The sequence below is a fragment of the Gavia stellata genome, chromosome 18 (genome assembly GCF_030936135.1).
Source record: "Gavia stellata isolate bGavSte3 chromosome 18, bGavSte3.hap2, whole genome shotgun sequence".
Classification (NCBI taxonomy): Eukaryota; Metazoa; Chordata; class Aves; order Gaviiformes; family Gaviidae; genus Gavia; species Gavia stellata.
The window spans coordinates 12275967-12303674 of NC_082611.1; the positions used below are offsets into that span (position 1 = coordinate 12275967).

Below are 27708 nucleotides of genomic sequence, written 5' to 3' on the forward strand. Positions count from 1 at the left end.
TGACCCAAAATAACCTGTTAACTTCAAACTCTGTTACATTTAGTTACAACAGTTTAATCCATTCTAGTCAATCCCCTTTATAATGTAGATTCTCTGGTAAAGTTGAAGAACTTACGGTTTTACTGTTTCATTCAAAAATAAGGGGGAACATTTAGATTATTTGATAAGTGGTTAATAACCAAAACACAGCTAATGTCCCATGCTTTAGATATATGATAATTAATCTTTACACTTCCTCCTCCAGGAAATTTGTCAGAATTGTAATATGTTTACAATGAAATAAGCTACTTACAGTCTGGTCCTTCCAAATTGAGATATGGTATGTCCATTACTCTCATAAGAAATAGCCTGAAGCAAAATGGAAAAGCACCATCAGCAAATTTCCCCATGAAGACCTTTTAATAAGCTTTCCTTTTTATATTTTTTTAGATGTTGCTTCTGAAGAAGCAGAATTAATCATCCCAACCATATCTTAAGCTATATTAAAACAAAGAGACCATCTAATTAAGTCCAATCCATTATCTAACAATCCAGATTAAAAAAGTTACTTGGCATCATGCTAGTCATTTTACTTATTCGACAAAACAAGAACAAAGAAGCCCCAAACTGTTACTGCTAAAAACAATTAAAACAAGTGGGGAAATGAACATTTAGAGAGTAGCAGCTCTGCACAGTAAGAGTCAGTTACATGGTGGGTAGTGCAAAAGCTGTCATTCTAAATACACATATACTTTCCCATTTTCTGAGCGCTGCATCATGCTTTAGACAGAACGGATCTTAAAACCATAAAACTGCAAAAGCCATCGTGACACTTTAGTGGAGATTACCAGGACAAGTATTTTGCCCTTTAACATGTAACTGAAGAGTTTCTCAAAACATTCAAGAAATGCTTTCAATAGAACCTCATATTCAGCTCTGAAAACTATTTCCCTCCAAAATAAGCTAAGTAGCCTAAAATCCTGTCATAGGTATAGATGCCACATTGCTGTTACAAAACATTTGCTGTGTATAGTGTTCACTAGAGGGCTAAAATAAATAACTTTTCTATCATAACTTCAAAAAGCTTCTAAAATGCTTATCAGATTACAGTTACAGTATTCAGCTAAGTAATAACTGATATAAACAGCTGATAAAAACATTTTAAGTGTGCAGACTGACCTGTAATTCCCTACAGATTCTTTGTATCATACCACACTCACTATTAGTTTTTAAGAGTTTGAATATTATGTCCTTACGATTACTTGTATCACTGAAAAGTCTACTGGAATGCAGTTGATAACTTGTCTGTATTATAAATACTCAGGAGAAAGAAAAAAAAACACTGGGGAGAAAATTGACTACATGACATGTTCACACATGAGCCAGAGGGTCTTCAGAGAACTGGCACCAGTTGTGATATACACTGTCTCATCTAATTTCTCCTCCTGAGTCTCAGGAAAGATATGGTATAATGTGCACTGTGTCCCCCTGAGCACTGCAGAACCTAAAAGGAATTTTATCAATAAAAATTAGAAACATCAGCACCAATTAACTTTAGAAACTTCAACAATTCCAGCATAGCACTGAGTAATGAAGATATTTTACAAAGGAGCCAGAGTTTCTTCTAATGTTTAGCCTTAGGTGCCATACCCCGATAGCCTTGGTTTCATTATAGCTATCTGTCTAAACAGGACAGGAGTGACATCCTGAGAACGAAGCTAGCTTCAGAACACAGCTTGCACAAGGAAACAGAGGAAAACGTCCTTACTCTGACATCTCCTAGAGATCCAGGGTAATGCTGACAGGACATGCAGTGCTATTGCTCAAAAAAGAAACAGAAAAAAGCTGTCCACCCAGAACACAACAGACAGGAGACACAGTGATCAGGGCATAAGGGTATCTTTTATCAGATTAAAGGGAGGAGGAATACAAAGAGGGAGCGTGGGACACATCTTCCAAGGAGGAACAGGGGAGAGGTAACTATATTCCATCTCTGGTGGAAGACATCAGGCAGGATCATACCACCACCACAGAGCACCTAGCTGGGCAGGAAAGAACATGCAGGTGTCTGGGATCTATGCTCTGCTAGTAAGCTGGGCTTCACTTCAGACTGTCGAAAGATGCTCAGTTCCATTTATTACCTATGATTTGTGCTCATGTCTTCATCTGAAATAATGTAAATGTCATGATAGTAGGAGCCACAGCCTTCTTTGGACTCCAGTGCAAGGGATACGCATAGCCTAAATATACAGTATTTCAGCTAGTCAGTAAAAGCAGTTTAGTCTTCACTGGATGAAGGTTGTCCATCATCCATGCAGGATAGCAAAAGTTAAAAAAAAAAAAAAGGCAGATTTGGTTTAAGTTGAGCTATCTGAAGAAAAAGCTTTCACAGGATTCTTGGAACCACCTACTTTTTGAAGTACTCAAATAACTAGTTTCCTAGGTAGCAGTTTTCATAAAAATAAAGATTAAGTTTGCTAAAAATGCAACAAAAACTTCTGGGGAGAATACTAGTTAAGCTGCCCTCCCCCAGGTTATCGTGTTGAGGAAAACAATACAATGGCCAACAGCAAGAACAGACCTTATGCCAAAACCATGCATATACCTGAGATTAATTAAGATCAGTTTTTTATCCTCTGAGACAAATCTGACATTTATTTGTTTGGTCAAAGAGCTATGTCTCTAAACAGCACATACACACACACACTCCCTAAAGAGATAGCATAAATACTGATTTTAAGTGCACATAAAGTACATTACAGCAGTAACTGCGTGGTGTAGCACTAACTTATATCACATAGATTATGAACACTGAGTTGAAGCATAATCCATAATTAAGTATCCATAATTATGGTTGTAAGATTCCTCATCTATCTGCAGAAAATTTAAACTAATAAGGTTGTTCTCTATGACAACATGAACCCTACTTTATATTAAATTAGCTAGATTTGTGAAGTTGTAGCTATAACACTGCTTTTCACTACAGTCATTCACAATTATTTAAAAGCTATACTGACCAAGCTAAAATATGTTATTTCATACACTGTTTAGAGGCTACAGCCAGATTACATAGTCAGAGGACAGAGGTCTAATTCTCAATATACAACAATATCCTAGAAACTCTGAGGTATTTTGAGACACCCACTTGGAAGACAATTGTTTCTGTGGCAAGTCAAGTAAAATAAGGGGAGCAAGGCTATGATCATGCCACTTCACAGCAACGCATAAGTAGTCTCAAGTAGTCAACATTCTTCCTCTGCACTGAGCTAGGATGAAAGTTTTCACAGCTGTGTGATGAAATGTGTAGAGAAACTGATTTGGTTGGAAAAAAAAAAAAAGGCATCTTTTTAAACCCAGATCAGTTTACCAATCCAACCCAGTAACAAGTACAGCCACATGCGGCTGAAAGCACAAGGACAGCAATTGTTTACTCCTACGCTGCAATTGAAAAGCTATCAGTCAAACTGCAGAAAAGCACGCTGACGTTCTTTTGCAATAATTTTGCAAAGAAAATTAAATTAATATAGAAAAGCAGAGGGATAAATTAACTGATTTGCAATACATGCCAGAGACCCTAGCTCCCTGTTGAATTTTGGTTTCTGATATCCCTTTGTACGAAAAAAAATATTTCTAAGAGAATTTATATTTCTACAGACCATCATGCTATTCAGGTCAATAAAACATGGTGTTTTCATTTCTCTACACCTATTTCACCCCCTACTTCCTTCTACAACAAAAGAAAAAAAAAAACCAACAACATTCAAACAACCCAAAGAGATCTGCAATAATGTTGCCATTAAAAGCTTGGGAGGGGCTTGCTGGTGGGGGCAGGGAAGTACGGAATAAGAGAAGAGATGTTGCTCTAAACAAAACAGGTCAAAAAATTTCAAATCAACTCCAAAGCATATAACACAATATAGCATCCCAATCATACACATAAGAGTTTAGATACTACAATACAAAAAGTCCCATCATCTCAACTCCTAAGTGTTCATCAGGGATTACTCACAGCAGATTGTTCACATGAACATGATTTTTCAAAGATGTTGTATATACAATGAAGCATAAAGATTACAGAAATATGTCTCTGGAATTCTTGGCTTATTGAGTTGTTTATCATATAACTTACCGCATTATGCCTAAAAGAGCCAAACAACCCTAAGGCAAAGTCTGTTTTTAATCAGTTCCACTCTTACAAGAAGTTGAAACTGAAGATTTTACCTATGTTCACCATTAACCTATATGAACACTAACCTATATGCTGGCCACCACTCTTGAACAGGAAGCCAGGAAGTTCCATAACTTTGCTGACATAATGAAAGTTCAAAATAACTACTGAAAAAAGCTTTACCTTCCTTTGAAGGCTAAGTTTGTAAAAATCAAAGCTTGGTTTTCCAGTTTTAAATTTATTCCCACTATTCACATTAGTGACAAGTCTAATCAAACAGAAAACATTTCCGAAATCCTATCAGTCACACCAATCATGTAAAAATGTAATCTCTGAACTGTATTTGAACACCTAGTATTCAGAGATCTTGAAATTAAGACTTTATAAGCAACCCAAAGAATCATAAAGTGGTGTCTTTTAAAGAACATTTTCAAGACTATCTTGATAATAGTCTTGAAAACATTGCTTCTAAATAATTGCCTTATAATAAACTACTCTGTTCAGCTGCTTTCAGGAAAAACTTTTGTGACAGATAGTATAACTTTCATTTGTTTAGCTTACTGTTTGCATGTTGTAGTTTGTGTTTTGCTTGAAGAACATGACTACAGCACAAAGGAAAAGGTTTCCTTGTTCTGACTGCTGCCCACAGGATCAGGTAGAACTTCTGGAGGAAGGAGGAAGATAGTTTTTTTTCTCCCCAGGAGGAAGAGAGGATGCTCAGCTAGGGAAAAGCTTCTAGACCACAAACTAGAGAAAACTAGGTGCAACAGGAAGCTAGCTGGCAGCCCAGAGCATACCTGCAAAAAAGCCCCAGAAGCAACATACTTACAGGGGACCTTAAGGTAACTATGTAAATTGCACAAGCCCTGGGTGCTACTTGCAGGTGCTGAACAGACCAAGTGCTAGAAAAGCCGTCTGGTCTGCAAGAACATACTGAACAGAGCAAAAGACTTGTTCATTTAAATATCCAACAGCTCCGACTTCTGACATGTACTTAAATCTTTTTTCTTTTTTTTAAAAAAACTTAAATAAATAGAGTTGTCTTATTCTGGTTTGTTATTTTGCATTATAGTAAAAGAAAAAAATAGTTTCAAAAATACAAGCCTTGGCCTGCTCACTATAAGGAAAAGGTGAAATGGTCTCACCTCCAAGCTCTGACTGAGGTGAGGTGGCAGATGTTAGAGTATGGCAAAGCTTCTAAGATCATGTGAAAGTAAGACATGGCAAGTCTTCCAAGTTTTCATGATTTAAAAATAATATAAGTTTTCTGAAACAAGAAGCTACAAGTGCTGAATAATGACAGAATGGATAAACTTCCTTTTTTTCTTCTAGATAGTAATTTTCAGTTCTTGATTAAAAAAAAAAAACAAACAAAAACCCCTAAAACAAAACAAAAAAACCACCCCAAAAGCAAAGCTGCTGTTCTGCCTACAATTTTTTTGTTAACTTTCCCTTTAGTTACAGTTAGGCAGTGTTAACTCTGAAGCCAGAATAGACATGGCAGGCTTCCTCTCAAAACTTCAAAATGTCACTGTTAGAGGAATGTCACATTTGAAGTACACTAATTAACTTGAAAAGCTTAAATTTAGCTTATTATTGTGACAGTTTTAGAAGTTTCAGTTTGTAGTTGTTGCAGATATGCATCTCTAGAAAGAACTGAAAGCATTTTGGTTAATGATTGAAAAAGTAACCCCCTCAATAGGCATCTACTAGTTGACATGTGTGTGCGCTGGTGTTACTGAAAACAACCCTGTGACAAATCCTATCTTAAAGTGATAGAATTGATCAGCATAATTTCATCACCTTCACATTCAAATCATGTGGTCACTGCGGGTCCATGTTCAAACTAAGGCATGTACGTACAATTTGTAACGTCTGCTAGAATATACGGAGTTACTGCCTCACATGCCTCAGTGTCAAGAGAATCACTTAACTGCTGTCACTATAGTAATGTGGTTTCCACACCAATGAAAGCTGAAAGCCATTGATCACGATTATTCCCTCATTTGTGTGGGCCACCTGAAGCTAAAATAATTACTTTTGCCAACTCCTATATGATAGGGTTTGAAAGGACAGAATTTCTCCTGAATTTAAACAAACAGATAATCTGACTAAAGCACTAACAGCTTTTTAATTTCAACTCCTTTCCCTTTACGTGACAGTTTATACTATCTTTAGAAGCTTCATAAGGTAAAATGTACAGATTAAATACGCAAAGAATCAAATCTGTGCATAAAGACTTCTAGATTTATCAAGTCTCACTTCAATTTGTTCAAGTAATTTGCATGAAGATCCAATTCAAAAGCAAAACACTCATCATAACATCATCCCATAAACTACTAATCATATATGTTTATTATGCCTTCTTAAAAATGGGTTACCTGATAACGTTAATACAATAGTTTTGTGTTGTTTAGATTGATACTACAATAGGGATATTTTAGATTTTCAAGACTGTTTAGCATACTCAGTTTTAACTCTCACCAGTTTTGGACAGTGTCCTACAACATAAAGAACACCTGACTAGTTTTTCTTCAGTTCCACTTACTCCCAAAGCTTACTCCAAAAATAATTTTCTAAATTGTAAATGTATTCTCATGGACAAGGCCATTAAAGCAGTCCAGGTACTCTTCTAAGTGTCCTTTTACAGGTTAGCAGAAAGTAAACCATTCTCTTCAAAAGGAAAGGTATTTACTTTACAAATTCTGGCCTCTCTGCAGCATTACTAATGTGAACCAGAAAGCCAATCAAAACTGAAGCGTAAATAAAAATGCAGTTAGCCACCGATTCTAAGGCTCGAGATACATACTCTAAGGCTAGTGTAACATTTACATGTTTTAGCGGGTCTTTTAATACAACAACTACTTACTTGTTAAAAAAAGGTTCAATCAGTTTTGATCTAGCAGACACATGGTTTTTCGGAGGACTGAGGAATGAACCTGATGAATGAAGAAGAAATTCAGTATGTAATAAGCAGTTACAGATAGCACTAAAGTGAAGGTTTGAAAAAGACTACACAGATACCTAGGAAATTAGCCATGGAGATGAAGCACAGCCCAGTAATGTAAGCATCATATCCTGCTTCGTGAAGTTGTTCAGAAGCTGTATCATAACTTGGAAACCCTTCTGCACTTTCTGAGGAGAAGAAATAATTTGTAAGCACGTTATCACAGAAGTTAAAGGCAGCGCTGTATGCTTACCAACACACTTATTGCATCAGAGCGTAACATCATTTGGGTAAGTTTATACGATTTTCAGAATTTCTGAAAATTCAGAAGTTTTGAAGATTCAGAAGGTCTGAAAAAAACTACAGTTTTGTTTTGTATTTTTAAATAAGAATAGGCTCCTAGGATAGAAACTCTTTCCTATTGAAAAGCTATTAATCCACTGACCTGCTTAGCCAAAACAGAGTATTAATTCTAATACAATGACAGCAGGATGCCCCACACAGTGTATTTTTTTCCTGACTGTCTTGCATTTAAAAGAACAGACACTCAGGCTAATTGAAAACTCTACTATTAACCTGTTTGCTAACCACCCGATTGACCTATGGTCAGATCTTTCAAGGTACCTAAATGATGAAGATGGAACTTAGTGATTAAAGGATGTCTCTATTGACAACTTTATTGACAAACACACTTGGTGTTTACATTAAGACCTTGAGAAGTATCCCTTGAATCACCTCTAAAAGTGGGAACCTTAATAGGCACTTCTCTGAAGAGAAGTGTTCGAAAGTGCCCAAGTCTCAGTAACAGAGAAATATGTGCACATCACACTTTTCTTTATCATTTAAATTTTTCCCACTCCCAACATCAAAGTTACTTCACCTCTGTAGCTAGCTTCTCAACCTCTAGAAAGTTGGCTCATTTTCCTCTAGAAGTTATACTGAGAATAGGTCTGGAAGACCAAAATTAACTGTTTAAAAAGCCAGAATCATGACCCCTACATTAAGGTACAGACTGAAAAGTGAACTCTAATTCCATTTAATTTATTGCATTTAACCTAGCAAAAGAAGCTATAACAATGATGAAACACACCCAGGACTTAAAACAGTGATACAGAAATACTAGCATAACTTATACAATGGAAATATGTAAGCATATATATACTTGTTGTATTTTGTAAAAAGAAACTTGAATCCAAAATTTATATATAAAACTAGAGTAGCAAAACATCAGGCCTTTTATCAGATGAGCCCTTGTAATATTTATTTAAAAAATAAAGTTGTCTGAGATTCAGACAATGTTAAGCTATACTGGCTGAGCTGGAAAGGACATTTAGTGCTTATATATATATATTTTTTTTTTTAAATAGATATATATCCAAAAGAATACATAAATTAACAGTTAACAGAAGTATCTAGTATTTTTAAACATGCTTTACTTTAGATGTTCTGAACCTCATTAATCATCTCTGATTAAATATTAACACTTCTGAGTCAGTTAAACGTTACGGTCATATTTCACTCAAGGTAAAAAAAAAATAAATCTCTAAAATTATTGTTTTATATTACATCACCAAAAAATAGTACCTGACAGCTACTAAATTATATTACATCCTGAGAAGAAGCTACAGAGGATACGCCACTAAAAGGTCTGCATGCAATTACTGTACACTCCATATGCATGGTATTACTTAGGTCTAGGCACCAACAGCTCCTGCTTATTGTCCAAGAAGATTGGAGATTATTTGTCTTATTATCTGTCCTGTTACTACTGCTTAAGTGCATCTGCTCTGCACATTCAGCAATATAAAAAAGTATTACTCACCTTGTTTTTGATTAAGCATTGAGACTTTCCCTTCCAACATACTCTACTGTTCAGTATTACCCTCCCTTTTTAAAATCAGCAGCTTAAGAAAAATTCCAGAACCTTGCGGTAAGCTTGCCCTTTGATTAAATATCCTTTCATTTACCTCAAAGCAAAGAAAGTTCTAAAGGAACTTTAATAATTTCTAGAGCACACATGACTAGTCTCTACTGTGTAAGTTTTATTGGTTTTGTTTGCCCAAGTGCCTATTAGAGTGCTCTGATTTTGATCTGAAGGACAATAATAACCAAATGAAACAGTTTTAAAACAACTTCAAGTTACTCATCGAAAATCAAGCTAAAAAAGAAAATGCCATCATTAGAAGATGATGAAACTGCTGTTCACTGAATACATCCATTCACATCCATTCTATTACCTGAAATAAAGTGGAAGGATTCCTACTGATTTCCATTAATAGGTCTAAACACAACTGCACTATACGTATATTGCCCATGTTTAGAGTCCCTTTCATCAAAACACTTCGTATTAATAGGGGACTTCACATTTCAGACCAAGAACAAAAATAATCAAAATGCTTACTTTCTTCTGAAAAAGGAAAACATTTCAGAAATAAAACCATTTTGATACATCCTTACCAACTTTAGGAGGGCTGAATGGAACCTCTTTCAAACGCTTTTCCAGTTCTGCAAGGGATGTATTATTAATGATCTCCTGCAAGAAAAGACACCATTAACTGCCAATGCCAAGCACATTTTCCCTGGAAACTGAAATCAAATAGGATAAAACAAGTATTTACTGCTGCCACCTTGTGTTGTCTAAGGATTTATACATAGCCTCATTTCAAACTAATACACCAGAGAAATATGTCAAGACAAGTTTTAAAAAGTTAACTTGCCTCACCTACAACATAATGAGTCACAAGCATTAATTAATACTTTTCAGAATTCTTGATGAAAAATTATGCCAAAGTAGTATCTCTATTTGAATCTGGCTCCATGCATGGTACATGTGGCAGGGGAAAAGGCAGCACAAACAGCAAGGAAAAATATCCTAAACATTGATCACAATGGTTGAAGGCATTCAAGGGGAGTATTGAAGTGTGCTTGCTGACTGGACATTCTTGAACAGTTTTATAAGTGCAAATACTGCTGATTTAAAGTAATACGAAGACATTGAAAGAAGCCTGACAATCAGAAAGCTGCTCCCACACTTCAGCTTTACTGAATCTACATATGCATATATAAAATGTCGCAAAAAAGATACATAGATTATTAATGTCTTCAAACCAAACTTCCAGAATAATCAAATATACTTTGTCAATCAGTACAGTAGAAAAAACATGCAGAATCAATAGCAAGAGATAACCAAAAATCTCACATGATCTTTCTTAAAGTTGCCTGAAATTTTTGAGGACCAAATTTCCTTTGATTCTAAATCAAGACAGCTGTTTACAGTTATCATCAAGTCTGCAGTCTGAAAAGTTATCAAGAACCCAATACAATGAGCAAGCTTAAATGATGCATTATATTTGCATCCCAAAGCACCATTTGATAACAATAGCCTAAAACCCAAGCATCTACTGTAAAAATTACAAATATCAATATAACCGTACCAAAACTTGTGCAGGATTATTAGTTTTCCGAATACAAAAGCCTCTATTCTTACTACAGCAGTATGCAAGACAAACCTGAAAATATCTACTAAGTATGCTTTAATGAGATTTTCTGTTATGCAATGCTCTAAAGTCAGAGAGGTATGCAGAAAGATAGATGCTGCTTCATAAGCATGTTTTTTAATTAATTCATTCCAAAGGCACACTGGAAAGCAATAGTATGATCACTTATCTCAATACTTCTTTGGAAGAATAAAACTCATGCTGCAAGAGGTTTTAAGAGAAAGCTTTAATTTTTTTCTCCTGCTGACTACCCACTGAACAGCAGGCCACAATAGAACCTAATGATGATGTTCAAGCATCTTCTTCTAGACAAATCTAAGTCATCATTCACAATATTCTAAAGCTTTGAGTAGCTTCCAGGTCCTATTTGTTCATTAATAACATTTTTGTTCTTTTCTTTCTCCTGAGAAGACATGCAGTCTTGTGCTAATCGACAAAACAAAAAAAAATCTGCTAATCACGTTTTCAGTAGCAAAAACTGTACATATTTTGGAATTCACAGCTGCTAAGCTAAAACTGCAACAAACACAGAAGTCACTTATACAAAAGCAAAAATTTGTATTCTAAAAATTTTGTAAGTTTAGATAAGGGGTTAAGAAAAAATCATTCTTTTACAAAAAAAAAGTATCACAGAAAATAGTTAGACTTTTTCTCTAAAAAAATTCTCTAAAAAAATTAATTTGTTTCAATACACACTTAATGCAAACTTGTATCTTCAAATAACTCTATAATATTATATTAGTTTACCTTAAAAGGTTGTGTACTTGCCATCAGTTTAGTATCCAATAGCCTAGAAACAAAGTAAGAGCTAAATAAGTTGAAACAGAAGAATGTCCATTTTGCCAAATCCTCAAAAATATTTTGGTGTATTAGCTGGGAAACAGCAGTTTCACCATACTAAAAAGTTACTCTCAGACCTTACAGTAGCCAAAACACTCCTTGGCTTTGTTCAGCATGAGAAAGGACAGCAACTAAGCAACAGCAAGAGATGCAAACAATAAGTAGCAAATAAATCTTGTTCCAGATGTAGTGCAGATTCAAAACATCATGCCGAAACCAAGGGGGTAGCAAAGCTACATCTTTTGCCAAGAAGCAGAACAATAGCACTGCTTTTCTGAAAAAGAGATGCTACAGAATACTTTAAAAACTATATTTATCTAACTTTTTATTTCCAGTAACAGCTAGGTTACAGGGTGAAGACAAACAGTATCAGCTTGCTAAAACAATTCTAAAACAGCTGAAAGTTTTAACTAAGAACTTACCGGGGAAAGACACATGATGTTACTTCCTTGAACTCACTTAGGTCCTAATTTAACATTAAACCAGAAGATAAAATCCAAATAAGTTAACTGTTCATCAGTCTCAGGACACTAGATAGCAATAGCTACAATTATCCAATCAGTTTCTAAAATTGAGATACACTGACTGAATTCTCATCTCGTAAGAGATGTATCTGTCAGCATTACCATAAATACCACCTGCAATTACATAGAACTACAGACTGGTTATTTCTGATTTATCTGTGATTTATAAGAGAAATGTTCTATCACTTCCAATAACCTATCCTATTATATAACCTAGACTACCCCTAATTCCAGCTGTGTGAACACTTTTACTTAAATGTTCCCAGCATTAAATATGTCAATGAAATATAAGCAGTCGCTCCAGGTGGACAGTTGACTGCCTACAGGTTTAGATCTTCCAAGTATCAAAAATGCAGGAACAACTGACATCTGCTTATGTTCCAGCACTGTCCAAACAGGTCCCAAACTTTTCTCCCATGTCATAATCAAGTCCTTCTCATAACACCCATAAGCCCTTGAGGATTGCAAGTAATACAACAATCATGAGGGCCATCCTTCCAATGAGGCCTTTGGCTTCTTCAGACAATGTCGTCAGTGCCAATACATTGCTTAGTTTAACTTAATTGCTAGACTATTGCAGTCATGAACTGTTAGACTGCCCTACTGCAGCCATGAAAGTATGCTCCCTCCAATTATTCGGACATTCCACCTCTTCACCCCAATGAAGATCATCCTGCTACAAGATTTCTTATCTATTAATTTTACTATATTATATAAAAACATATATTCCCACTTTGTAAACTACAGGGGGAAAAAAGCCACGCAATAATGCTGAAGCTCCAAACCAGTATCTTAACAAGTCAGTCAGTTAAATTTACCTGCCATTATCCAAGCAGCTTCTGAAGGACTAACAGATACGAGTAGAAACCACAATTCAATTCCAACATTTAATTTGAACATTTTAAAAATGAAAAGGAGAAGAATTCAATCCAACTAAGCTTTCCACATGAAGATTTAACAAAATAAGGCAGTAGCCCAGGAGTAGCAAGTGTTCTTTTTAAAATACTTTTCTGTCATTCTTAATAGACTGTCATATGCTGCCATTCACAAGAAAGTTTGGAGATAAGACTAAAGACAAATAAATTAAGGCATTTATTTCATCATCTGAACACTCAGAAGATTACTTACATCAGGTAGGGGACAATAGAACTGGTGTATGGTATGCATAACATCCAGGAGCATATTGTGCCCAATAACAAGCTTGCCCTGTGAAAAGAACATGAAATGTTTGTTACACTTCCAATCACAGCCATGGCAAGGGCAGTTTGTGAAAAGTACCTATCCCAGACGCTAGCTGAGGGCAGCTGGAAACAAATACAAATCAAACCTCCCCATTTGCTCTCTGCCTGCCCTACAGACTCCTCCATTCTCTCAGAGCAGCCACTCCTTTTTCCTCTACTCCCAATCACTTACCACAGCCTTCAGCAGCAGCTTGAAACATTGAGAAGATGCACTAGAACAGTTACTTACAACTTGGTTTCCAAATGTAATCTATTTAAGATTGAAGTCAAGTGATTTCTCAGTCCACTACCTTTTAATTTACAACTTGTACAACAACTCACAATATATGCTTTACAGTTGTAATATATGATAGCTATTAAGGGCACTATCTGGCTTCTCACAGTGCAGAACCTTTCATGCCAGATGTTGTACAAGCAAGTTCCTTCCTGAAAAAGTACAAGAAATTTTTTAAATGTTAACTTTGATTCATTTGACACAACAACTTTTTCTGCTTTTCCACATCCTCCATTTGCTAGAGGAAATGATATGCATAGGTTTGTTTTGGGTTTTTTTTTTTTTTTCTTTCTACACAGCAGGTTGTAACAACTACACAAAAATAATTGGGCTGAAGGGGACAGATGTAAAACTATAGCCTATTTTAACTGTGGAAGTAGAAGAGAACCAGATGACCTTCTCTGATTAAGCCTTTAACTGCCAGAAAAAAAACCCAACAATCTTTTCAGGACAGAGAAAAAAAGCCCTCAAAACTTAGTTACTTAAAAGAATCTATTTAAGAGCCTTAAGAAATTGGTATTGTTGACTCTTACAGATAATGAGGTTGTTCATGTCATTAGTTTAAGAGCTTACTTAACCTACCATACTCAATCATTGTAAAACATGAAGCAACATCAACTAAAAAACCCACTTTAACTTGGATTTCATCTTATCTTCCAAAATGTAATTAATTTTTTTTCTTACCACCAAAGGTGCATTAAAAATCATGTTAACTTACAGAATTAGCAATGGCATGAACGACTCTGGAAAATCCTACCGCATCATTCAATTCTTCCTGCAAGCAAAGATTCTGACGTTAGTGAAACATAAATACAAATAATGTCAAAACTATACCTGTGACCTGGCAGACACACCAGTTTTGTTCAGACTGTTTCTCAGATATAGCCAAAACCAGACCACAGAGGACATGCCTATGTTTGGAAGATACACAAGGTCAAAGCAGGATGCTGCTGACAGAATTCCAGTTTCATATGTAGCTCTAGTTCACCATAAAGTAGGACAAGTCACAAGCTATTGTGGTGGGTTGACCCTGGCCAGAAGCCAAACACCCACTCTACCTTTTGCTCACTCCCCTTTCCCAGGGGATAGGAAGGACACAAAAAAAAAAAAATATTCAAAGGAAGGCAAAAAGACTCATGGATCAATATAATGCCAAGTTTAGTAAGAAAAGTAAAAGCTGCATCCACAAGCAAAGCAAGAAGAGAAATTTGTTCACTTCCCATCAGCAGGCAGATGCCCAGCCATCTCCTGGGAAGCAGGGCCTCAGCATGCTTAAAGGTTGCTTGGGAAGATAAACACCATGACCACAAACATCCCCTCCCAACCTCTTGCCCACCCCCCCAGCCTACTTGCTTTTGGGGGAGGGTGGAATAGATAGAAAGCCTTGACACTGTGGAAGCACTGTTCAGCAGTACCCAAAACACTTCTATGGTATCAACACTGGTTTAGCCACAAATGCAAAGCACAACAACATATGGGCCACTATGAAGAAAGTTAATTTCATCCCAGCCAGATCAATACAGCTGTAGTCAGTTCATTGTCAAGACAGTATCTTCATTAGTGCTCAACAGCTATGAGACTGCAAACAGCTGAAGGAGATACTAAAATTAAGCTGCATATCCTCACCCATATTTTTTGCATACATTGTTATAACATGCAACAGGTTGAATCCTGATTGTTATTTCTATTAAATCAGATTGTATTTTTATGCTAACATTGACATTGGGGAGGAAACATTCTTCACCATTTATATAAACAAAAATAAGAAATATTATATAACTACAATACTACACAAAAAATATATATAATATATAGTATTATATATACACAATACTATATAATGTGAGCTACACATTTTAAACAGATTCAGATGGGTTTGGGGGATCTGACTACAGCATCTATTTTAGCTTCACTTAAGGAATTTTTTGTAACAGATTTTTCTTTTTCAGGTCTAGGGAAGTAATTTCTGCCTTGCATTATTTGTCTTTGTTCAACCAGAAATTAAATTCAATAAAATCATTCACTATTATTTTAGTTCAGCCACTAGTCAAGAGTGAGTAGTACACCTATAAAGACTGCTTCAGAAAAATCTACTGTAGTAGTAAACTGTCCCTAACTTGCCTTTTGGAAAAAGAGATGTCATGTTAGTTGAGGTCTCTGTTAGATATCTCTTTCCCTCTTAAGAGGCATTGTGCATGCAAGTATTATTTGCTCCACCCAAGTTGACTTTATCTTGAAACTTATAAGCACAAATCACAAGAGTGTGATCAAGAATTCCCACAATTCAAGTCTTACGACTTCTTGAAACTTGCGTTAAACTCACTAAGCAAAAATATCAAGTCCCATAAACAATGCTGAGAGTGCCTGAATATACCAGACATGACCTTCCAGTCAACTTCTTACTACAGAAGTTGTGTACAGCACATTTCTATCAAGAAAAGTCAGATGACGTATTAATTGTACAGGACACTAACTCAGTAAGAACAAGCAAGTTTTGTAACAGAGTTACAAAGGACAAGGTTTTTTTCTATGAAACCATGGTTTACTTCAGCTCAAGTAATGGTGGTTGGTATATAGTTTTTACCACTGTCCACCATAATTTGAGTTATTTTCTCTTAACCTCTAACTTATACTGAAACTTTTTAATGCTGTAGAGGTGTGTGACAAATTGCTTTTGGTTCTTGTTTTGAAGTTCAGCTGAAATATTCTCTTGAAACTTGCTTATGATGGCATTTGTCTTAAGTGTGATCCTAGTAACTACTTCTAACTCCCTGCAAAGTGGTCAAATAGTGTAGAAATCATGCATGACTTTTTGGGTTTTTTTAATCACTTGTATGTTTATGCACAGCATGAAACTTCAATAAAATATCATGGTAGTCTTTTTTTTTAATGACTTAGGGTTATTTTTTTGTCCTGTCCAGGTTTCTATTCCAGAAAAGATCCAAGTCATTTCAAAAATCAAGACAGGACAAATGGGAATGATTTAAAGCAGATTTTTTTTTAAGATTGTTAAATACCTACCTCATTTATTATTCTACAAAGAAATCACTGAACATAAGGCCCTTAAACCCGCCCTATAGCTAACCATTAATGGGTTATACAAAGAAAGACTGAAACAGGTCTCTAAAACCTGAAAATACATCGTTGTGGAACAATAAACACCCCTGAACTAGCAGCACTGATGACTGCACCATGTCAAGTAGCTTCGGCTTTCTTCTTTCAGTACTACCAAAAAAACCCCCTTGTCCAAGGACAAATTGTGAATGCAAATACTGTGAAAACTTGCTCAAGAATTTCTGCAAGACTTTTTGCAATGACTGTTGTTATAAAGCACTAATAAATCCAATCAACTGATGCCTCCTATTACTAGACCATGCTTCTCTGATAGAGCAGATTCTTATAAGGAGGAATGTCTTATATGCTCCAGAGTATTGGTTCAGTATTCTACAGTTACTCATTCTTTACAAAATTTTGTAGAGTGTCTTGCAACTCTTCTTGCTCTATTGCAAAGCCCAAGTTATCTGGTAGAATTTGGAGGATCAATTTCAGACAATAGCCAAACAAAAGGGAAATACTTCCAAACTGTATTACACAATTTTGCACAGCTGATTGAAGTCATAGATTCTCCCCCTCCTTATTCTATGTAAACTAATGAAATGGAACTTATTTACCTGTTCTTTTGCTTGTTTCTGCTGTTCTCTTCTTTTTCGTTCTTCTTCATTTACCTTACTAATAACAAGATATCTCTCCTTCTGAAATAAAAAAAATGTATAGTTTGAGGAATGGCTCTGAGCAGTTCATATTTAGGACCACTGCAAGTCTCTGTAAGTTTACATTGTAAAGAAAATTAAGCTATACCTCAGCAGCAGTTACTTGGCAACATGACTGTTTCTATTGAAAGCACCACTTTATCACCTACTCCTGAAAGCCTACTTCAGAAAGCTGTGTTACATTCATGTACCAAACCTAACTTTTACTAAATCCACTTTTTACTTCTGAGTAAAGGTTATCAGCATTTCCTTGTAAATAGTGGATTTCAAATATCTTTTGAAGCAGAGATTTGTACTGGGAAGTGAGGATACAACATGTGATGCCACTATTTTTCCTCTAACACCAAGATCTACTTTTCACCAACAGACTGACTTTTCACCAAAACTGAACGATAGATCCACTACATCCTAAAATATCCTTTAGTATGCTTTTAAAATACCCATAATACTAAGCCACACAAATACATGCTTACACTTCATATGTTGGTCAGATTTAAGGTTTAGAAACTAGTTCATTTTATTTCATTTAAAATGTTTTGCACTTTGCATAACAAAGCTCAAGCTAGATCTAAAAGTTAGGAGAGTTGGTAAAATTGAGAAATACAATTTCCTTTAAACAGAACAAATGTTACAGGCAGTAACATGCCTAGTTACCTTATCTGACTCCAGAGTTTCAACATGGATACCTTTTGGATACCTACATCAAAGAAATGAAAAGTGAATATAAGTAGTTTTTGATTTGACATTTAGTATATTGAAACCAGAACAGTGATTCAGTAATTTCGTGTTTCATTATTACTATAAGCCTTAAGTGCAAAAGAACTATTAAAAGTTCCTTTTTAATTTAAAATAATGGAAGATTTGAAGCAATAGGCTAGTTAAACAGGCCTCCTTATGTTACCTAATGGAACTAGCACTAAAATGTATTTTCTTATGTAATTTCCCATCCTATTGCTGTGGAACCTATAACTTCTTATTTTAGTAATATTAAGTAAACATCATCTAGATATTTCATCACAATCTAGAATCTTTGCTTTCAAGAAATCCAAAAACCAAAAAACTGGTGAGAAAGCTCTCATTTACTTGCAGCCACAAGACAGCTTCTTTGGTAACTGCATGCCTTTAGTATGTCACTTATTCTAGGATTTATAAACAACCCTGAACTTCCTGTTAACAGTAAGCTCTAACAGGAAATATTAATACAAATGTCATTACCTCTGCTACAGGGTTGCATCACTCCGTCACAATCACATTTAATTACCAAAGTACTACCACACACAGAGCATCCAACCGATAGCAAGTTTGGAAAATACTGTTTTTCACTGCTTAACAAGTAGATATTACTCTGATCTTCCCATTATAACAAACTAGCCACAACTATATAACCACCACAGAACCAGCATGTTTCCTTCATCCTCTGGCTACTATTAAAACTAGTACTAGAGAACACATACTACAGTACTATTGTCTCCTCTCCACCCTGTCTTCTCACACAATTTTGAGCCTACACCTCACTTGCAAGCTCTTTCATGTCACAAACCTTGGATGCATCGAAACACTGTTGCACAACAGAACACTTCAATAGAGAAAATGACCTGTGAAGAGTTCAGGACACAAGGGCAATCAATAACCTCACTGTTTTCTGCTTTAATTATCTCCATGCTAACTTCACAACTTTGCTTTCTCTTGCTAATATACACACACAGTGTACACAACTGTCTACACATAAAGCAACACAGCTGGATGTTAAAAAAATACAATTCGTGAACACACTCTTCCATCCACTGAGAGAAGATGCAAGAATAAGCGTCAGACAAACATAACACTATGTGCTACTAGAAAATAGAGATATTCTATCAATATATTAAAAAAAAATCCACATAGAAAAATTATTGAAAACACTCTCTTTTTTTCAGATTAGTTCTCAAGCTCACTTCTTGAGATTCCATTTTATAGAGAGAAGTGGAAGTAACAGAGTGCCAGATACTGTTGCAACACTGAATTAACTAAATGCACAAAAAAAGATTTCCACTGTATTTTCCACATTTTATTCGTGCAGTCAGAACAATGAAAATCTCATCTCTACAGCCTTACAGTTTCTCCTAAGGCCTTAAGGGATCTATTTAGGCAAAGATGAGCGATAAAGTAAGCCAAGAAAGGAGAAAGGAATTATTACTAGAATTAGGATTTTTAAGTCATCAGAAATGCTTATACTTGGCATATAACAGAAAACTATAAACATACCAATACCTACTATAGACCTAGTAGTTTTTCAAGTAAAGCCCACTATCTCTGTAAGCACACGCACTTTCTGTTCACTAAAAACCTGTCAAGTTTCATTTGTTACATAATTCTAGGCTGTGCTGTTCTATTCAGATTTTAGACAGGAATGATAAAATAAATACTAAGCTTTAAAATATTCAAATGAATCAAGTTTAATGCAATTTATCTTCAGAAAATTATAAAAGTCTTCTCTTAAAGGAAAAAAAGTCTAAATGAATCACCTCTGAGATTAAGCAGATCAGATCTTAGCCAGATTCTTATCAGAAATACTAAAAATATACAGTAAGGCAGTATTACCAGTAACTTACTTCCAGCTCAAGGTCTGATAAATTAATTTCCTCTGAAATCTAAAATAAAAAAACAGTTGTGTTACTAATACTCCACTTACAAAAGCATTTCAAATTATTAATATTCAGTTAAAGCCATTCATTTGTAGAAAGATTCTTAAAGCATAAGTCACTGCCACCAGAACCTATAGGCTTGGAAGGGTTTTACGGAATTCTGATGTTCAGTTGCCAAGCTTTAAAGCCATTTACACCATTTTCTACAGCTATCCACATATCTTCTCATAAGGAAATATTGTGTAGTCATGATTACTGAATATAGATACAGTGATGTTACCTTACCCCCAGCTTCACAACGTATTCCATATATATATATTCTTCTACTTATAGAATAAATAGATATATATATTCTATCAATGTATTTTAGTATTTCTAAATTCAATTTTTTGTTGTTTGTTTTTTATTTTTTTCAATAACCGTACTCTCCAAACATCTGGACTCCAAAGCTAAATAGATTTTGGAAAGGAGACCCACTAAAAACAGTTTCAATACAGTGTCAACTACGAATAACTGATAGCTCAATAGATTTGAGAAATTTGTTTATAAAACGCATATCCAAGGCTTATAGAGCACTTCAGCAGTAGCAAAAGGAGGCTCACATGCAAGACACTTCGTGGCTATACTTAAATATATTGTCTCTACATGCAGAAGTTATGGCTCATAAAGCAGAGTATGACATTCATATAAGTTACCACATCTTGTCAACCTTCAGACATTAGTCAAATGTAGATTTTGCTACAGTTAACCCAAGTAAAGATAGTCTTCTTCCTTGTCACTCTCCTAATTCTGTATGGCCAAAATAAATAATTTTTTAATAAGATACGTGATTTCAGAAACTGACCCTGTACATGGCTCCAGTTCCAAACTTTCATTTTCTTCATTCTTTAATAAGTCTTCTATCTGTTCCCTGGAAGAAATACATGATTTGCATCTATATCTACCATTTTCTTTTTACTATGTTTACAGCTCTCCGCAAAAGACAAGAAAACATTTCTTAACAAAAAGAGAACTATTTCACAACTAGTGAACTAATAAAAATAGCTTCAACATATGAACACGTCACTACTGCTTATGCTTTAGTTTCAACAACACCAGAGGATATTAAACAATTTTACTTACACTACTTTATCAATGAATTTTTTCTGATCTTCAGGAATTGTTACAGGACACTTTGTGGCATTAGGAGAAATGTATGACAGAGATCCTGCACCATTGGCCTGAGAACGTTTTTCATCATACTGTTCCCTTAGCTGTCTTTCTTCTTCCTGATTTAAATATGGAATTCCTTAAAAAAAAAACCCACACATTTAAAAGCTCATCATAATTAGGACAAAATAGCGATGTATGATTTAGCAAAGACTTATTACTAACCAAGCATTTGCCAGTGTTACACCCCTGAAGGCTCAAAACACATCCTTCCCTTTCAGTCATCTGTTCTAGACCCCATTCTTTATCTGTGTGTATACAGGCTTCCTTCTAGCATATGCCAGATTAGCTGGTACCATTGGACTCAAGAGCTATATGCCTCATCTGCACAAGGCATGAGCCTGAGGCCTGCAGAGCTGTAGATCACAGTCACAAAAATATTTAGCACTCCTCTTCCTTGCTATCTGCATCACTTGAATAATAGACTGCAGCAGCACCTATTACAATGCATTGATTCAATCATTTTCTAAAATGTCACTACTGATCCATTACACAGCTACATAACTTGTTAACCTATCTATTTATGTTTAGCCACTGAACAAAAATAAACAACCAAGCACTTATCTAAATAGGAATTCTATCCTGTTGAATCTATACAATGAATTTTTGGAAAGGGAGTAACTATCAGGACAATTGTAGATCAGAGGAGAATGATTCTAAGAACTTAATTATGTGTTAAGAGAGTATCATGAGTGGCTGCCTTTTTCTTTTTGCAGAAAATGAAGAAAGATGTCATCATAAATTTCGCAGACATTGAAAAAAAGAAAAAAACCAAAACAACTCACCGTTGCGAAAAACTTTATTAAAATCAAATCCTTGGTTTGCTAAAAAATCTATACTTGAACTCTGCAACAAAAAAAAAAACAGCTTCACAATTGGCAAGAGCATCTGTGGCATAAAAAGATCAGTTATTTTTTTACACTTCTTAAGAAATTATACTAGGTTCAAAGTCAAGAGCAACTAAGTTTGTGACCCTAAAGAAGCCACAGCAAGTTTAGGCTATGCTACTTTCGTTACTTATTTTCAACTTCCATAAAGTACAAGAACAATAAATACACTAAAGGGATAAAGATGAAAGAACGAGCTATGTGTAGAGGAAACTAAAGAAAGCAAAATGTGGTTCAGGAGAACAAATCTGAGACCAGAAAAATGCTGGCAATAGCCTAGGAAGCAGTGGAAGTGAGATAAGCAGATGGGAATAAAGGATCAAACAGAAAAAGCAAGGCAGCAGGAAGTCAGACAAGAAAGGAATTAAAAAAAAAATAGAATCATCTTGCCAAGTTTGGAACATTATCTCCAATTCCAGAAACCACACAGTGTAATGTATAACAAGATTTAAAAACTGAAGTCAAAGATATTCTCTTGAAGCTCATTTTTAGGGATTGCTCTTAACTGATGCTTATTTCTTCTATAAGAAAAAAACCAAATCCCAGAAACTTATGTTTATCTGCCTTTTAAGCTGTTAAAAGAACTGTACACTTCTCCCTCTACAATGATGTAGAGTTTTCCTAGAAATATTTTTTAGAAATTTGCTGCAGGTATACCTTAACCAAACAAAAAAATCAAACTTGTTTTTCTACTAACCTGACAGACAAACTTGACATCTGGTGAACTTCTGTTAAAGGGTTTTGGAAAAATATAGAAATTAAATGACTTCATTATATACCTGTGAAAAAGATTAGTTGCATGTCAATACAGCTGATCAATATTACTTCATAAATTCCTCAATTCAGAAAATAAGGAATAAAAGAATAACATACTTCTCTTCTGTGTGATCATATTTAAAAGTGCAAAGGCCAAACTGAAAGAGCAAAAAATCCATGGAATGCTGGAAAGGAAACAAAAACTTTGCATGAGAATAAAAATTGTACATATTTAAAGATAACTGGGGTGCATCCACAATAAATATTATTTCTCTCCACTTCAAAATTAAGCAAATCTGAATCTTCTTAAACAACATTTGTTCTGTTGGTAATTTTGAAGAAAATACATCAGAGCTTTCCAACTAGTCTTCATTCCCATTTAATCATCTTACTATTGCCCAAAGATGACTTGTATGCACTTCCATTCCCTAAACAAGACAGGAACTGGGGGAAGTCCCATCTCTCTCCACCTGTTGCTCACACACAAGAGATGCTGCATCTAAAACAGCTGTCAGTCCTCCTTCTCAATGTTCATTTATATCCCTCATAGTGTGGGAGCAGGCTGTGAGGGACACTGGCTGTATATAGTTCTCAAATACACATAATAATACATTTAACATTCTTCTAATCCACATGGCTAACAGTGGATAACGTGATAGAAGTACTAGCATAGTCACCAGGCGCTTTACCATCACATCCTCTAGTGTTTCACAATTGTTGGATCAATACTGGAAACTTAACACCACTGCAAGTGTACAAGAAAATAAACAAGCATTGAGGTCTCATTGAAAGACTCGTTCCTTCTGAGGGCCAAACAACCATTTTTAACACAAAGAAGACATAGGATTATTCAATTCTGTCACAGGGGAAAAAACATGGGTGACAACAGGACATATAAAATTAGTCCTCTTATCTTTGAGCATAAAGATCAAAAATATCAATAATCAAGTTAATTTATTAGCTGGTAAAAGTTAAGTTTTAAGAAGGTGACAACAAAGAATTTGGGGCTGGCTTCCGATACATCAGACCTCTTACAATGAGCAACAGAGACTGACTGTGCCTGCAGAGCCTGAATCATCAGCTACCCTGAAGCCCTCAAAGGCTCATATTCAGCCATATGAACAGAATATGGCATCCTCTAGCTTCTTGGATACTCTTCAGAGACTGGTCTCTACTTTTATTGTCTCCTTTAGTGTTTGGGCTTCTTTTTTTAGCTATAGCCTCCTCCCCAGTTTTTGCCATTTGTTGTCCTAGTTTCTCAGTAGGAGCACTAACCAGTAATTCCCTCATCAATATTAGTAAACAGTGTTTATGGACTCCTTGGACAATTCAAGAAACAGCATGTGCCGAGATCCTTAGCATTTCTTATGGAAAAAAAAAAAAAAAACCAAATCAAACCCACAACCCAAAACATCACAGTTTTGACCCTTTGACCCTCACACACCATATGTTGTCTCCTGTGGTCATTTGGCTATTTTTCAGTAACTCTTTTGATGCCCTCCAGCACCCTTTTTTTTTTTTTTTTGTGCTGCAGAGAGGCAGAGCTGGTGGTGACAGCTGGCATTTAACTTCTGTTAGGGGCAGTACATGTTGGTAAGGGAGGTAGTTTGGGAAGGACCCTAGCTCTGATGTAGCTTCTCTGCCACTGAATTTCTCTTACCCAGTGCCCCTTTAAACTGATAAATTTTAACATTCTCGACATCCTTTAATAAGTTCTACACATCTACTAACTCTTGTGTGAGGAATCATGGCTGTCTGTTTGTTCTGACCATGACTTCTGCAAATTTAATGCAACACTCCCCAATTCTTGTGCTGGTAGAGACAATGAAACAAGCAATCCCTGTCTGCTCTATGTAACTCAATTTTACAGACCTCTGTCATATTTCCCTACATTGTCTCCATTCTGAACTAAGGAGATCTAACTTTTTTCCAGCATTTTCATTTTAGTCAAGGTAAACACTTTACCTTTTTAAGTTTCTGATACCTTTCTTCTGGAGTGTCAAAGCCATTGGTTAATGCACTAACAGAAGGCCCATCGCTGATCCCTGAAAATGTAGAACATATTTTGGTTTGGGTAAGCTTTTCAAAATCAGCCACAGCAAAGAAATGTACCAACTAGTAATTTAAGAAAAACGTTTTCACTTAAAGTACATGTTAAGATTATTTCAGTTGAGAAAGACCTTCTACTGCATAAAAGTATGCATCTTAGCATAAAAGCCACCCCAGTTTAATGGTAGTGTTCTAGCAGTAAAGCTCTGCTGCTCTGGTTCCTATTCGACATGATAGTAACGTGAAAAAATCTACCAGTAACATAATGTTGATGGGTCTTTACAACACAATGAAGGATCAAAGTAAAACTAAAAATGGGAAGAGTGCTGTCCATAGATTTACTGAATGACTTAGTCACCTTAAGCAATACATAACAACAATCGTATTTCCATAAGCACCACATCTAACAAAACCTAATCTTGATCACATTTATGTTTCATGGTTGACTGAACTCCATATCCCAAAGCTAAAGCACTTATTAAGGCATCTCTCTGTTGCATAGACCCTCTGGGATTTACAAATGTAAAAGTTCTCACTGCTGCCTTTCCCTCTCCAGACACTTGCAGGGCCTCCCTTATTTACCCCAACCTCTTGCTTTTGTGACATGCATAAAATCATCTTTTTTTTTTCCTGAGCTGCAGCTGAAAATCAATTAACATGTTGAAAGAGTACTGTGGGGAGGGAGTAGAAGCAGCATGAATATGACACGTATCGTTCCTTGACCAAAACCTTGCTAGCGCACATATAGTGAGTGGCTTAATCATTCTGTGGTAGCCTTAGCTTTAGCTTTTTCAAGCCAACACTGAGATACGTTCGTGAGCAAACTCGGGCACCTGGGACCCCACACAGATATTGCCAACAGTTCACAATCACAAAACAGGCGTGACTGTACCTGAAAACTCCCCATCAATGGCCAGGAAGTCCGACTCTTCAATGGCTTCATAAACTTTGTTTAGGTTATCCTTAAAATCTGCGGGTAAAGGGGTAAAACACACCTGAGACTACTAACGACCTCCTACCGCAGCCCGCCGCCCCTCAGGCGAGCAGAGGCGGCCCGCACCTGCCAACGAGCGCGGGGCCGGTGGGGCCTGCCGCCCCGGGGGCCGCCCGCCGCAGCCTCAGCCCCGGGGCAAGGGCGGGGACCCGCCCGCCGCACCTTCCCCCTCAGGGCTGTCCCTCACGAGCGCGGGGAGGAGCGGGGCCCCCCTTCGCCTCTGAAGAAGAGGCTGAGGCCGGACCCCGCCGGCAGCCTGGGGAAGGGAAGCCGGGACAGCGGGACGTCCTCTGCGCCGCCAGCTCGGAGCCTCCCGCCGCGAGGTACGACCCGCGCAGGGGCGGCTGGTCACTCACTGCTTCTGATCACCTCCATCCCGCGCCCGCACCAGCCTGCCCGGAGCTCGGCCCCGCTCGGCACCCCCCGCAACGGCCGCCGAGCGCTTCCGGAAACTGCCCCTCCCGCCCCGCCGCACGTGAGCGCCCACGTGAGCGCCCTGAAGCGGCGGGCGGGGCGGCCGCCATTTTCCCCGCGGGCGGTGGCTGGTAGCGGGCGGCGGTTGGTCTCTCAGCGTGCCGGTCGTTTGCTCCTACGCACAGCCCCGGGCCCGCGGGGCGGCTGAGGAGCCGCTCCCGGAGGGGGAGGGCATGTCCGCCTGCGTCTGAACGGCAGCAGACCCGCCGCTGCTGTAGCGGACCGTTAGGCCTGGAAAGTGCCCCTCAGCTGCCTGCCGCCCTGTGTAACAGCGGCGGAGGACAGCCCTGCTCGCCGCTGCGGCGCGGAAAAGCTGTAGTAGGGCCGCCAGCGGAAAAGGAGTCCTAAACCAGCTGCTTTTCTGTGGGGGGGTTTGAAATGTCGCAGATGTTGAAAAACATGGTCTTTGCCTTTCGGACCGGAAAGGCAGAACTATCACCAGCAAGAAAGAAGGGATGGGAATTTGCTGAGGAGATACCAGAAGGATAGTGGAGAACTACTGGTGATTATGCCTGAATGATGAAAAGTCCAGAGGAACTGCTAGGCTTGAAGTATTACAAAAGAAGCGTTTGTCTTCCTGTTAAAATGATAAAAGCGGCACTTTCACACATCGTTTTAGAATAACCGTAAGCAAAGCTCAATGCTCAGCAAGATGTCCCCGCATCTGTGCTGTGGAAGGAAACGGCTACCAAGTGATAAGGTGTTGCACAAGAGCAGAAAGCAGAAGTTGTGGGCAAGGAGAGTATGCAGAGTTCAGCATACGTGCTGCAGGTTTAGAGTTCACACAGCAAATGAAGACTCTTTTCCAGAATGCCAGCAGAATTAAAACAAATGGAAAATTCTCCATAAAGTGGGAGGTAATTTCTGCATAGAGTAGAAGACAGAGAATTATGCAGGACTGAGCAGAGAGAGCTTGTAAAGATTCCTCAAGATTTTGCCTTTTCAGTATAAGCAATTCATTCTATATGCACTCCCAGCAAACCATACTGAGCACTATTTAATCATGTAAGAGGTTAGTTAAAATAGTAGTAGATTTTTCTATTTCACAGTAAATGGGCTGAAGCCTAAATTTTTCATCTTACTCCTCTAGTGTTTAAGAAATGCTCCTGCAGTTTCTAGTTCAAGTGCTTGATGGCTGTTCTAGAAATCTGACATTTTTCCCCAAGCAACTGACAAATCCAGGAACTCCGTTTCATTCACCTACCAGATAAAGCTAAACTGCAAGTAGAAATGTAAGATGCTGTAATAAAGTGCAGTTACTTAATAGGAATTGAAGTATTATGTGTTACAGATTAGACATTTTCTACCTCAACATGTGTGTACTATTATGTATTTAGAAGGAAAATTTGAAACACTTAAGTGAATCTTTTGGGGTTTTTTGTTCAGTTATTAAAAAAAGGTATTTTTAACTTGGAAGGAGAAAAAGTATAAAGAACTTGAATAGCAGGACTAAAACAGCATAATTAGAGTTAGCA

The 27708-nt window shown here is 36.9% G+C and overlaps 1 protein-coding gene across 3 annotated transcripts in view; it reads right to left on the reverse strand.

Annotated features, from left to right (window-relative positions):
- PARN (poly(A)-specific ribonuclease) overlaps positions 1-26155 on the reverse strand; it is a 63260-nt gene extending 37105 nt beyond the window's left edge. Inside the window, exons 1-19 of one of the 3 annotated variants that reach the window (XM_059826208.1) lie at positions 26129-26155; positions 25658-25735; positions 24682-24761; positions 22834-22901; positions 22658-22739; positions 21859-21919; positions 20987-21152; positions 20709-20774; positions 19832-19870; positions 17895-17937; positions 17142-17222; positions 14189-14245; positions 13084-13161; positions 11854-11897; positions 11339-11381; positions 9552-9627; positions 7172-7282; positions 7017-7086; positions 293-348 (exon numbers count right to left, since the gene is read on the reverse strand). In XM_059826208.1, coding sequence (XP_059682191.1) covers positions 293-348; positions 7017-7086; positions 7172-7282; positions 9552-9627; positions 11339-11381; positions 11854-11897; positions 13084-13161; positions 14189-14245; positions 17142-17222; positions 17895-17937; positions 19832-19870; positions 20709-20774; positions 20987-21152; positions 21859-21919; positions 22658-22739; positions 22834-22895 — 1135 coding nt within the window. In that variant the 5' untranslated portion in view covers positions 22896-22901; positions 24682-24761; positions 25658-25735; positions 26129-26155. Of the gene's footprint in view, positions 1-292; positions 349-7016; positions 7087-7171; positions 7283-9551; positions 9628-11338; positions 11382-11853; positions 11898-13083; positions 13162-14188; positions 14246-17141; positions 17223-17894; positions 17938-19831; positions 19871-20708; positions 20775-20986; positions 21153-21858; positions 21920-22657; positions 22740-22833; positions 22902-24681; positions 24762-25657; positions 25736-26115 lie in introns of all 3 variants that reach the window. The other 2 variants (XM_059826206.1, XM_059826207.1) reach the window with 2 other exon arrangements.
- Positions 26156-27708: the final 1553 nt, after the last annotated feature.